The 13,760-nt window shown below is 37.4% G+C and overlaps 1 protein-coding gene across 3 annotated transcripts in view; it reads right to left on the bottom strand.

Moving 5' to 3' along the window:
- Window positions 1-13,760, bottom strand: part of LOC145678508 (uncharacterized) — a 382,498-nt gene that overhangs the window by 87,644 nt on the left and 281,094 nt on the right. For all 3 annotated transcript variants that reach the window (XM_081748733.1, XM_081748730.1, XM_081748732.1), the window contains exon 6: window positions 789-12,023. In XM_081748733.1, the coding sequence (XP_081604859.1) occupies window positions 789-12,023 (11,235 nt within the window). The remainder of the gene's footprint in view (window positions 1-788; window positions 12,024-13,760) is intronic.

Here is a 13,760-nt window from a genome sequence, read left to right as displayed (position 1 = left end):
GCTCATTAAATTTTACACAGTAGGGTTCTTTAATTATCGGATCTTGTAGATTCCAACTAACATACAGTGAAAGAGGATAAACATTACTGAAAATAATTTTTCTTTTGCCTTTTAAGCAAGAATTACTACATCATTAACACCTTATTACCTTTATATCCGTACTATTGGTTCTATATAATAATAATAATAATAATAATAATAATAATAATAATAATAATAATAATAATAATAATAATAATAATAATAATAATAATAATAGTAATAATAATGTTACTGTTATCATTATTGTTATGTGAAAGAGAATATTTAGAGAAACCAAGTAACTCATATGCTTCCAATTGAAGAGGCAAAACAGAAAATGTTATTGTGCTAGTAAATTCAATTTCAATTTTTTGAAATTAATATTTATTAAGAACTTAAAAATAATTCTAATTGTTCCAAAACATCAGTATTTCTGGCAACATATTGTTACATTTTGAGAGATGACGAATAAGAGAAAGCAAACTTTATAATATTTTACAACAGAGTATATAAAAAAAAAAGTCATTTTATCTTTTGTGAAAACACAATCATAATTTTTTGATTTGGAATTAGAAAGTTTAAAATGAAGAACTAAACTTGAACGAACTAAATAGTAAAAACTATAATTCACAATACATTGAAAGAACCCAAGTTTGAAAATATAGTACAAATAACAGAAGCATAAATAGCTAACAATTATAGTAAAAATACGTAAAGAAAGGTGAAGAAGGCAATTTTCTTGTGAAAATATGAAACAAAACACTCACCTGAAATTGGTGTTACTAGTTGTGTGAGAAGTAGTGTTGTAGTAACTGGCTTGACCTCCGTGGTAGTGGTCACATGTTTATCGTCTCCACTTACGCGTGTTATTACATATGTAAAAGTCTTTTGTTGAGTTTCTGTAACTGTCAGTGTCGTGTATTCTAATTCAGGAGTACTGAGTGTGGAAGTTGTTAACGAAGGAACGCTAGGGGTAGGTTCAATTTGAGCACTTGTTTTATCTTCTTGAATTTCTTTCTCATGTGCTGTAGATTCTATTACGTCAGAGTCACTAATTGGATGTCTAGTTGGTACGATGGATGACAGAGTGTCTGTAGGTTCAACTGGAGCAAACAGCTCAGGTGAGGCAGTTAGGAGGTAGAGATCGGACTTAGCTAAACTTGTCAGTGAAGATGTGAGTACAGTTAACGTGATGAAATCTTCTCCACCATGAATAGGTAATGTTGTAGTCGTAGTGTATGACTTATAAACAACAGACGTTGATGGGGCAATTATAGGTGTAGGAATTGGTGTGGTGCTTATTACCTTAGGTTTTCTTGTTCGAGAAAGCCTCGAGTGGAAGGGAGTGCGTGTTCTTGAGGAACTGGATGGTCTGCGACTAGGAAACACTATTTTGGCATTGGTTCTTAGGCTCTGTAACCGATTAAGGAATTCTTCGCTGGGCTTTCTTGTGACACTAAATCTTGTGGGACGAACAAATCGAGGACCTTGTGAAGATTTTGAATCCTCTTCCTCGCTATCTAATAATTCATCAGTTTCTTCTTCTGTATCTACGTGTTCTTGTTCTTCATGTTCTTCTTCGGGCTCTTCTTCATTCTTTCTTCCAGGCTCTTCCTCAACTTCTTCGTGATGTTCAACTTTGTCTTCACTTTCATCATGTGTTTCTTCCTCCTTGTCAACCTTCAAATCCTCAATCAGTCTGTCCTCTGAATTAATAGGTTTAGGCTCGTCGTTCAGCAGTTGATCTTCCTCGAAAATTTCTTCTAATGCAGTAGAAACAGACTCCGTCTCTGTAACTGGTTGTGTTGGATCTACAGCAGGTGTTTCTGAAGGTTCTTTCGATGCAAATCTTCCTCGGGTAATTGCTGAATATTGCTTAACTTTTCCATCGCTAGGCAATGTAAATCTTACTGAACCTCTTCTTCTTGCAGGGGTAGAGGAAATTACTTGCTTAGGTAAACTTTCTGTAGCTCTATCAGCGAGAGTAAGTGATTCAATTTCTGGTTCTTGACTAAACGAAGACTCGATTTGCGTAGAAGGTTCAATAAAATCATTCATAGTAAGCTTTTGAGGTTCATGTGTCGATTTGGCTTGTGGATCGTTAAAATTATCATTTTCTTCTCCTAGTTGAAGCAGTGTTTTAGATGCAAGATTAATTTGTGTAGTAATACCTTCATTTACTCGCTGACCTAAATTCACAGTTGCTAAACTATCTTGCAAAGTGTAAAAGCCATCTGAAGCGCCTTCCCTTGGGAAATTAGTCTGAAGAGGTAGATCTTTAATCACCTGTGATACAGTTACTACTTTGCTTGAAGTAGCAGGATCTTTGTCAGTATTCTGTACAGTGTATTGATATGTATACACTGTATAAAGTGTTCCTTGAGTGATGGTTGGGCTAACGTCTTCTGCAGCAATTGTCTTTTTGCTTGATTGGATTGGACGTTTCTTTGTTACAACAACTCTATGTCTCTGTCTACTGGATGAAATATCGGCGGATAATGTTGCAGAAGTTACAGGTCGCTTTCTCGTAACAACTACTCTGCGTCTACCGCTTCCACTTACTGTTTTACTTTGTGAAACACCTCGTTGCGAATCGGCTATCGAACTGCGTTGGATTTCAGCATTAATCGCAGCTTCCTTCTTTGATTCAAACACAGCATTACTTGGTATTTCTGTGTTTAGAGTATCCTGTGGTCGACGGCGCCGAGTAACTACAACTCTTCTTTTCTGAGCATTATCTGGTAGAACATTATCATTATTTCCTTGAGTCTTTGGTCGTTGACGAATTATTTTTACTCTGCGTCTCCCAAAAGTATCTTTGGTCGCCACATCTGGAACTGACTCTGTTACTGGTGTTATTGTCTTTTCGTGAGCTATTTCAGCATCAGGTTCTTTGTTCAAGTACCCAGAATTTCGTGCTTCAGACAGCTTAAGCAATTCTTGATGTTCTAGTGGCTTTTCTTCATCAAATTGTTTGTTTCGGACCGGAATGCGCTTTATAACAACTCGCTTTCTTCCATCTGATTGTTCCGATTCCTCAAGTTGTTTCTGACGATTTACGGGAACACGGACTCGAACTCGTCTTCTTCTAGGTGCACTACTTGGAGATGTTTGAGGTAGAGGATGTGCATCATTATGTTTTTCTTCTATGTCACCGTCTTCTTCAATGCTTAAAAGGCCCCGAGATGGACTTCTGACCTTCCGCGTGAGTGGGGCCGACTCAGCGGGGCCTTTCGATAAAAAATGACCGGTCTGGCTTGAGGAAGAAGAGGAAGAGGAAGCTTTACCAGTTGTTGAGGCTGCACTTAAAGAACTTGAAGAATCTAAAGGCGAGCTAGCAACGTACTTACTAACATCACCCACAATACTCTCTAGACTTTGTGTTTCTAAGACACTACTACTAAACATGCTTCCTTCTATTTCATTAAAACCAGACATTAAGTAGTAATCCAGATCTTGGTCTTTTTCGAGGGATGAAAGCAAATCATTTGTTTCAACGGATGAAGAACTCGAAGGATTTACTCTTTCTTCCACTGGTGAAATGATTTCCCTTTTAACCACAGAACTACTTTCACTGCCATCAAGTGTTACCGTGGAAAGAACAGTGCTAAATTCTCCAGGTCGTCTACCAGACACATATAACGTAATGACACTTGTTTCTATAGGTTTTGGAAGATCAGGTTCTTTTGATTGAGAATGTTTACCTTGCTTCTTTCTTGGCAATGAATTTTTGGCTCTTGTTGGGGACTCATTGATTTCTTCCCTAGTAATGATATCAAATTCTGATTCTCTGCTAGGTCGGACACCTTCGTCAATCTCTTCTGAACTCTTATTAGGCCTTCGTCTGCGACCATTGGGTCGTCGACGCTGCTCTTCACTAAGTGGTGATTGTTGATTCAGAAGAGCTTGCTGTTGTAAAAGCTGTGCTTGCTGTAAAGGAAGTAATGGATTTGTAGGTTGAGGTGGTTGACCTAGCAACTGAGCTTGCAGTAATGCTGGAAGCAACAAGGAGTTGAGTTGTGTGCCAACATTTTGAGTAGGAGTTACAACTACAGTTTCTGTTATAAATTCTGTTGCCGTTATAATATTGACAGAACTATCGACTACAGTTGTTAAAATTTCTTTGCCTCGAAGCGTAACTGGCAACACTGTTGATGTAAAGTCTGTTACCGTGGTCACGTATGTTGTCGTTTTAGTTTTAAACTCAGTTGTTGGTGTAGCCGGCGTTACAGGATTATTGAGACCCAGAAGAGGGTTGAAGTTCGGTTGTATTCCAAAGTTTCCTAAAAGAAGTTGAGACAATAAGATATTTGCCAAAGGCGCGTTAGCTGCCAATGGATCTTGTATTGTGCTTACTACTCTTTCTACTTCATAGACAGTACTTGGAATAATATGTGAAAAAGACGTTTTCCTTCCTCGAATAAATGTAGGTGTAAATGTAACACTGGTAGTAGGTGTTTCTCTTATTATGAATTGTGTGACTTCCGTAACTCCATGTGATCCTGTATTAGTGACTTCACTGGCAAGAAGAACAGCATTCCCATCAATTTCAGTAGCAGTGTACTGATCAGGTCGCAATATTTCTGTACTTGGACTAGCAGTTAAAACTTGTTTGTACTCTGTATTTTTCCCGTTTACAATAGGAATGGTTACTTCTTGTGGGATCTTATGTGTAACCGTAATAGTTCCATCAAAGGAAGATTGTGAATATGTTTTATAATCATAATAATCACTGGTGTCATAGTCAGATCTATATCTACTTCTTCCGGGATTTCTTCTTTGAGAATTAGAATAACGTCTAGTAGAAGTCCTTGGTGGAGGAGCTTCAGTATGAGCCCTTAATCTGGGTGGTTTGGGACGAGTGACTGATCGTTCTGATGTCACTTCAGGCTTTCTTCTAGAGGAGGGAGGTCGCCTGAAGTTGGATCGAAACGATGAATCTTTATTGGTAAGAGTGAACTGTGGTCTTGATGTGCTAGCAGTTGGTCTGATTCGTGGCTGTGAACGAGATCTGGGCGCATATCGAGCTGAGCTTGCTTTTGATGGCGTTGGTGCATCATATGTGTTTTCGACAACATCCTCCTTCGATTTTTCAGGTGGTGAATAATTTCTTCTTGAACTAGTGGGTCTTCGATATCGAGTGGGTCCTCTGTTGGTGGGAACTGAACTCCTTGATCCATATTCTGTTTGGCGTTTTGAACGACGCAATCTAGCAGCTATTGATAGTAGTTGATTTTTCCTTTCCTGTGCTTGTTTAGCAGCTAAACTTGTTCTTCTTCCTTCTGAGGCAACTGATTTTGACACTTGCTCTGAAGCTTCGTAATCAGAATCGTCAATTCCTTCCTCTTCCCCATTTTCTTCCAGATCTCCATTTTCAAGCTCATCCTCTGGTTCGTTTTTCTCTTCTTCCTCCTGGTGTTCTTGTTCATCCTGTGGCTCCTCCTCTTTGTCTTCTGGAACTGGACGTCGGAAAAGAGCCCGTGGAGGGAAAAGTCCACCTGTAGGTCGAGGACGATTGAGGACAAGTAATCTGTTAGGTCGAGTTAACCGAGTTGGCCTGTTGGTAGTAGTGGAAGTGGTGGTAGCTGAAGATGAACTTCTGAACCTTGCATTCCCTCTTCTATTATCTGTCCGTTCTTCGTTTGTTGCAGCAGAATCACTATCAACGCTGTTTCTACTTGCAAATGTTCTTCTGAATGCTGCTCGTCTAGGAGCTGTTGTCTGTGTTCTAGGACTTGCTGCTGGTGCTCGTGTAGGAAGTGGTCTTCTAAATCTCAAGGGTCTTCTGAAATGAGATTCAGTGGTGGTTTCTCGTGGTCCTTCTGTTGCGTCAGTAACTTGATTTTCGTCCTGTTCTGTTCCAGATTCCTCTTCATCAACTGTATTGTCTTCAAGTTCTATAGGCTGTGTTGTAGGTAGGACTCCTCTGAGCGTAGATGTTGGCCTGATTCTATATCTAGAGCTACCTGCCAACGCTAGCGATGATCTACCATATGGATGATCCGAGCTGCCACGGCCAACTCCAACATAGGAACTTCTAAAGTTAAAGCTTCCTCCTCTACGTGAACTTCCATAGTAGTTTGAAGTTGCTGTTGGAGATACACGGCCACTGGAAGACCGCCGACCAGCTGTAGAACTGTAGTAACCACCAGAAGTAGAGGATGGATTGTAACCGCCTGGAGATGATGAACCTCGTCCTCTAAATCGCCTTGTGCTTGTTGCACGGACATCTTGTGTAGAGCCACCACGCCTATTATTATATCTGTATCTTGTAAAACTACCTTCAACAGAATTGGCTGGCGTAGCAGTTACAGTGGGTGTTAGAGAAGTTCTTGTGATTATAGTAGCACTAGTGGGTCGACGACGTGGGAAAAATGAAGGTCTGTTTCTCGAAGCAAATGGTCTAATACTAGGAACGAACGATTTTCGTTTACTAGAAAATGTTAACCTAGAAGTTACACGGCCTCGGCCAGCACTTGGCACATCTTCTTCATCACTATCTTCAGATTCGGATTTGTCGTCTTCTCTACGTTCATCATCAGGTGTTTCAGTTATAGAACCTTCTAGGATAGGTGGAGCAGTTGTTGTAATAGCATCCACAGCAGATGTTGGTAACACTGTTGTTCCTGAAGCGGTTGCTGTAGGTACTATGTGGAAGCTAGACGTGCTTTCTATAATTTGCGCATACCTGCCGTCAATTACAGTTCCAATAATCCTAGATTCATAGAATGTAGTAGTATCATCTTTAATTATCGATCCCTCAATTAGTCGAACTAATCCCGTTTTCAAAGCGCTCGTAGAACTGGGTTCTTCTGTTTTATCTGGATTCACGTAAAGACTTGTTGTACTTTCTACGACTTGAGCGTATAGATCACCGATGTATGTTCCTATCGCTTTGGTAGTAAAGAAAGTTGTTGTTAATCCTTCTGCATCTACTATACTGCCTTCATTGATTGACACTACTCCAGTTGGTAAGCCTGTAGCTGAGGTCTTCTCTGTGGCGGTAGGTGTTATAATTTCAGTCGAACTTTCTAAAACTTTAGCGTACAACCCATCTATATAAGTACCATATACATCAGTCGAAAACAATGTAGTTGTTCCATCATTGATCTCACTTTTTACAATCGTAGATAGAAGACCAGTTGGCAGTACTTTACTTTCCTTTACAGGAGCAGTTGATTTATCAAGGAGAGCCTGTTCACTCGCGGGTACATTTCCAATTGCTCTAGCTGTCTGAATTTCGTTATCTTCTATAGTAGGCGTAAGGGATCCAGAAACGACGTTTGTTACTGTTTCCAACCTACTATTTACAATCGTATTTTCTCCAATATAAGAAGTTGTGAAATAAGTATAAGTCGTGTAATAAGTAGTCAATTGTGGTTCAGGCGTTGGCTGCACTGTAACTGTTTTCAAAGCTTCGGTAGGAGTAATAATAATTGAAGTTGGTTCAATGTCATCTACTCCAGGTGTTACGATGTTTGATACAGTTTCTTCTCTACTGGTAACAACTGAACTTCCACCTTTGTACAGAGTAGTCCAATAAGTAAATGTGGTAAAGTACGTAATAGGAAATACAGACGATGCCTCAGGAGTAACATAAACTGGTTGTTTGTTCTGAGGTTTTAATGTTTCTGTAACGATATTAGTCTCTGTTTCAAGTCTACTTACTATTTGAGTAGACTGTCCTCGGTAAAGTGTTGTGAAAAAGGTATACGTTGTATATGATGTTTGTAAGATTAAAGTAGGAGAAGGTTCGATATCCGTATTACTTTCTGACAATTCTTGATCTTCTAGATAATCATTCCTGTCACTCAATTTATTACTTTCTGTTGTAGTCTCTGTTGTTACTTCGGAAGTTGATGATTCTGTTGTAACTTCGGAGTGTTGTGAATATCTATTGTTATTTTCGTCCGATGCTGGATCAACTAGAGGTTGAGCTATATTATCAATACCAATTATGTCTCTCGAAGCAATTGGAGATTTAATTGTAGCTGTAGGTTTTATAGTTGTTAATATTCCAGACCTAATTGTCTTATCAGCAGATATCACGTTTGTATATATCTCATAATAGTTTTCAACATATGGTTTCCCGTTTCTAGTAATTGTTGTTTTATGTTTGTATGTTGTGGATAGTGTTGTTTCTAAATTCGCTGTTGGACTTACTAGCGATGCATCTGAACTAGGTTCAATGGCAGAACTATCAAGCAAGATATCGGATGATGCTATTTCTTCCAAAGATGATGTCGGTAATATATATCCACTAGGTGTTACGACATTTGAATATACTTCTGTTCTGCTAGATACCATTGTTTTTCCGTCTACAAAGATTGATGTAAAGTAAGTGTAAGTTGTGTAAAAGGTTTTCAATATAGTTGTAGCTAAATCATCTATAATATCACTCCTCGTGTATGTCGGTGAAGGTTCCAATTCTAGATCCAAATCAGAAAAGTATTTTGTTGTTGGACGTCCAACACCTACACTAGTTGGGAGTTCTGATTCAGTTTCTAATACTTCAGTTGAAGGTAAGTGAGATTCTACCAGAGAATCTTCTCTCTGAAATAAGCCAGCTACAGATGGTTCTGTAGCGTATCTCTCTTGAGTAGATGTTATTGTGTTAGTTACCACAACTTCCCTACTTAACACACTGGATGTTGAATCTTGGAAATAAGTTGTTAAATATGTGTATGTTGTATACAATGTTTTGAATATTAATTCAATTTCTTCTCCGTCTTCAATATCGTCCTCTTCCTCCCTCTCTTCATTCTCTACATCTGTTAATACTGGAGTAGTAGTTAGAGGAGGCGTAACTGACTCAGGTATCTTGGATGTAGATTCTTCAGTTGTTGTCTCTTGAGTTGTAGTTGTAGTTTCTTGTGGTGAACTCAATGAAAAACTAGGAGTAGGTTCAATTAAATTACCCTGAGTTCCTTGAACTGGTGCTCGGTAAAGACTGGTGACGTACTTAACTTCTGAAGTTGTTACGTCTCTGCTCGTAACAGTGGTTGATGTTCCTGAACCACTGGAAATGAAGAATGTTGTGAAGTAAGTGTATGTTTTGTAGACTGTGGTAGGGATAATTTGAGTTATTATATCTCCTAAAGATTGTTCACTTCCCTTCTGAGGTTTAGAAAGAACACCTTTATCTATATTTTTAGCGTCTCCCGGTACAATAACTTGTTCTCCTGGTCTAGAGCTGATTTTTCTTCCAGTTTCTACTTCATTTAGCAGTTCACTTTCAGTCGTAGTTTCATGCGAACTTGAACTAGTATCATCAGAACCAACTGTTGTTCTACTTTCTGTAGTAGTGTCCTGTTCACTGGCATTAGGATTGTTAGTTGTTGTTGTTTCTCGATCAGTCGTTGTAGTAGTGGTAGATTCAGTTGTAGTCTCTGTTTCTTCTCTTGAAGACGGAATTCTAGTTTGGGATGGCAAATCAATACTGGCAGTAGGTCGAATGTCTGTATTTGACAGAGGATTTTCAGTCTTATCAGCTACATAGAATATGCTAGATGTAGTATGTATGATCTGTGCATAATTATTATTAATGTATGTTCCATAAATCAGTGAGGTAAACAATGTAGTTGTTCCATTGAAAGCTCTGGTGCCTCCAATTGATTTTACTAAGCCAATAGGAAATCGATCTTCAGTGTTGTATACTTGAGTCTCTGTTTTTGCAAACGACGAGGGCTGTGTTGGCTGAATCTTTATTGTATCTTTCCCTTGCGTCGATGACTCAACATTAGATTGAATCCTGACCACTTCTTGTTGAGAAGCTGAAGATGAATCTATAGGTGGCGTAGGTGATGATACGTCTGCTGGTGATATTAAATGTACAGGTTCATATACAATGGTTTCTAGTCCTTCCTGTTGCATCAAAATTTTTGATTTTAAATTGGAAAAGTCTCTCATAACTGTTTGAGACCCAATGATTTCGAAAGGAACATTTGTTGGTTGAATTGGCTCATCAAAGTCACCGGCTTTGTCTTTCCTGATTCCATTGGAAGCAACTACAACTGTAGGAACTGACGTCTCCATTGTTAAAGAATGACCAGTAACTGTTCTAGTTACCATACCTGGTGTATGAGAATAAAATGTTTTAATGCTTGATACAACTCTGTTCGACTCACTATCAAATTTTGATGAAGATGCAGAAGGAAAACGAATGACTGTCGGTCTAACTTGATAAGCGGTTTGTTTACCTTCCACTCGCAATTCTGTGCCATCTTTAGTTCTCGGCATAAAAACAACGACAGTGTTTCCAATAGTAGTTGTAAAATCTGCAAATCCAAGATACGTAACAGTAGCCATCTCTGATGCTCCTTCTTGGAGATCTTCTTTATCATTAATAATCTGAAATCCTCTAAATGCTTTCCCTACTCGAGATCTACCAGTAGATAAAAATCTAAAGTTTTTCCTTGGTCTTAAGATAGGACTATTTCCGACTTGACTTTCTACATTGCGTTCAACATTTACCACCACTTGGACATTCTCTTCGTTATCCTTTTCCTGATAATTTTGACCAACTGTATATGTTGGAAGAGATGGTCTCTGAACTTTGGATGGTCTAAAGCCTTCAGAAGGTGCCATTCTTTTAGGAAGATCAATTCGTCTGGCTTTAAGAAGATTTTCTATATCTTCACGTTCTTCACTTCCACGACTTACAGAGACTGAACTACTACCTCTGTTTCCTACAGTTTGAGTACTGTAACTTAACCGGAACCTCTCTCGAAGAGCTGGATTTCTGTTGAAGAATCGATACACTGTTCGATCATTAGCTCTTACTGATGTTGGGTTGATAGTTTCTCTGAAAACTTTGGTTTGAGCCAATCCTTTTCCAATTGTTACAGTTAGCATTTCTGTTGCAACACTTGGTCTAGAACGAAAAGCTCCGTTTATACTGAATCCAGAGGTGTCTTCTGACCCTTCGATAAACACACCACCCATTTTGCTTCCGTCAATTTCTGCTGCTCCAGTTAACATATTAAGATTACCCGCTTGACCCGTTTTTATTTTAGGGACTAGTATATTTACCTGTTTCCCGACATTAACAACGATTCTGTCATTACTTCCTTCCTCAACGATAAGCTCTTGGTCATTTAGTTCAACACTCTGAGTAGGTTTCACAAAGTTGACACTTGTTGGATTAATACTGTTCAAAGCACTATTGCCAAAGAAGAACAAATATGTTTTCGAATCTTTAACGTAAGTTCCCGTAAATACATTGTATGTTGTCTCCTTCCCTTGTTCTGCTGAGTTCACGAAGGCTCCGTGTGTTCCTGTAACAGTTACAACTTGGTTGGTGGCTGGAGACACCTGATTGTCCCCCAAATCAAATCCTACAACTACAGATGCAAGTTCATTGATTGGCCTAAATGTTCCCTGTAACTCTTCCAATATTCCATTTGTTGATTTTGCATCAGATGCTTTTGTGGGAGTAATAGTGCTGTGAAACTTCTTCTTAACTGGAGACACATCAATAACATCCTTATCGATTGAGCCAGGAGGAACCAATACATTGATAGCTGTTTGGTAAATGTGTCCAGATTGAACAGGGCTAAAATTCTTTGTACCTATATCAGATGCAATAATAGGATCTGTATGCCAAGGAGGGTAGTGGACGTTGGAATAACTAGATACTAACTGAGCATAAGTACCGTCAATGTAAGTCCGATAATATTCTGTAGTGTGAATTGTTGTTGCAAAACCGTTAACTCTAGTAGCAGTAATACTCGATATCAGTCCTGTTGGTCTTATTTGATCGAGAACGTCTGAACCGCCTACAGTCGGGACTTCAAAAAATACCCTCGAACTGGTGCTTACGATCTTAGCATATTGACCATCTACATATGTTCCGTAAACTTTTGTAGCGTACTCTGTTGTTGTGCCTTCATTGATGAAAGTACCAACTGTAGACGTCAGCAATCCTGTGGGCCGGATCCTAGTTGCATCTTCTCCCATAAACATGGAGGTAGTAACAGGACCATCCACGCGTGTGCTGACATCTAGTGTTTTGTGAAAAAGTGATAGGACAGATAATACAAGAAAAACAGTTTTTTTTTTCGTCACAGAAACATAAATGTGTGAATATGTTCAAATTGATTTGGTGGAGACAATCATTTTAGTCAGAGTGGAGGATACGAATTTATTTATTATTTTAAAAAGATCTTCTATTGGAGTGCAACAGTTTTGAAAATTACATTACACCCAATTTCCTATTAATAAGGCAATTATTATTTTTAGAATATGTGTATAGATACATTACTCAAGTAGATTTTTATTTGCAATAACACTGCTCATTAAGAAATTCATTATATTGTATTTAAATTATTCAATAACTTTAATAAATAATTTCCAATAATAGTAAATAATTGTGCTACTAATTGAAAAGAAGAAACACGAAACAATATATACATATATATATATATATATATATATATATATATATATATATGTAAAGTTTTCTAAGGTTATTCAGAGTCATGTTCTAAAAAGGTTGTAAGAAGCCCTAGACGGTTATCCAAAGATAGAATTTCTTACTTTTCAAGATTTTCTTGTAAGTTCGTACATTAAACGGACACTGACGAGAAAGAATAGAAAGTTCTTGAGATATTTTTTTAACATCATAAAATAATGCAAATACTGCCTTAAGTTTTGAGCAAACTTCAATAAATAATTGGAAATAAATAAAGATGACAGTCTTCTGATAATGAAATGTATATTAGTAGTTCCCGTTACAATGGTTTTTCATCATTTCTCAAGAATGACTTGACTGATTTGTACCAAAAGTGGCATGACGACAGTTGATGGCTACTTAGAAGATTTTCCCATTTTGGTTCAGATCAGATTGGACCAAAAGTTGAAACTACAAGTGTATAAAATGTCCTGATATGGTCATAGAAATAAAAATAATTTAAATTCCTCGTAAGCTATGGTAGGGAGACTGTGACTCACGTCAAAACTGATGGGTGATCAAAAGATACTTAAAATAATAATAAGATTGCATTGACCCTAGCTACTGTGCAAAGACTATTTATTATTATTGCTAATGAGGCATTCCATAAATTAGAATAATAATGAAATGTAAAAGCTAGAAATTAAAAATTGAATTTATTCTAATACTACCTTTTTTGCTGATGGTTGTTTTCACTTAAGTATTGTGTTTAAATACAGTACTAAAAATTAAATGTATAAATAGGTTTAAACTTTACGTCTCCAGTTTGCCCACAATTTGAACAGATCCACACAGAAAACAGAAACAGTGAAGAAAGAACAAAATAGTTTTACAACATAATATATTTATATACCTATATATATTGAAAAAGAGGTCACAAGAAATATTTATACTGTCAAATGCGTCATTAGTTTTGTCACAAGTCTTTTTTTTTCTGAAAAGAAGCAGTCTAACTACATTACACCAAAAAAAAAAAAAAAAAAGTTTATAACACAAATAAATAAATCAATAAAATAATACCAGTAAACATAAGCAAGTAAGTTGAAACAAAGAAACATCATTTCTTTTGTAATTATTTGTTAATGCTGTTGTAATACGTTGCATTTATAAGCTCTAATTTTATCATTTGTCCAGAATGTTAGCAACACATCTTTTAAGCCTTTACTATTGTGAAAATAGCCATATAACAAGTAAATCTTCTACAGCTTTCGACATATGGATATATAAGAAGATAAGTTGCAAGCAAATTGAATCAAAGTGAGAACATCAAAATTAACATATATATATA

This window comes from Thermobia domestica, chromosome 2 (assembly GCF_964235325.1).
Source record: "Thermobia domestica chromosome 2, izTheDome1.hap1.1, whole genome shotgun sequence".
NCBI lineage: Eukaryota > Metazoa > Arthropoda > Insecta > Zygentoma > Lepismatidae > Thermobia > Thermobia domestica.
This window is presented reverse-complemented; position numbering and strand designations above follow the sequence as displayed.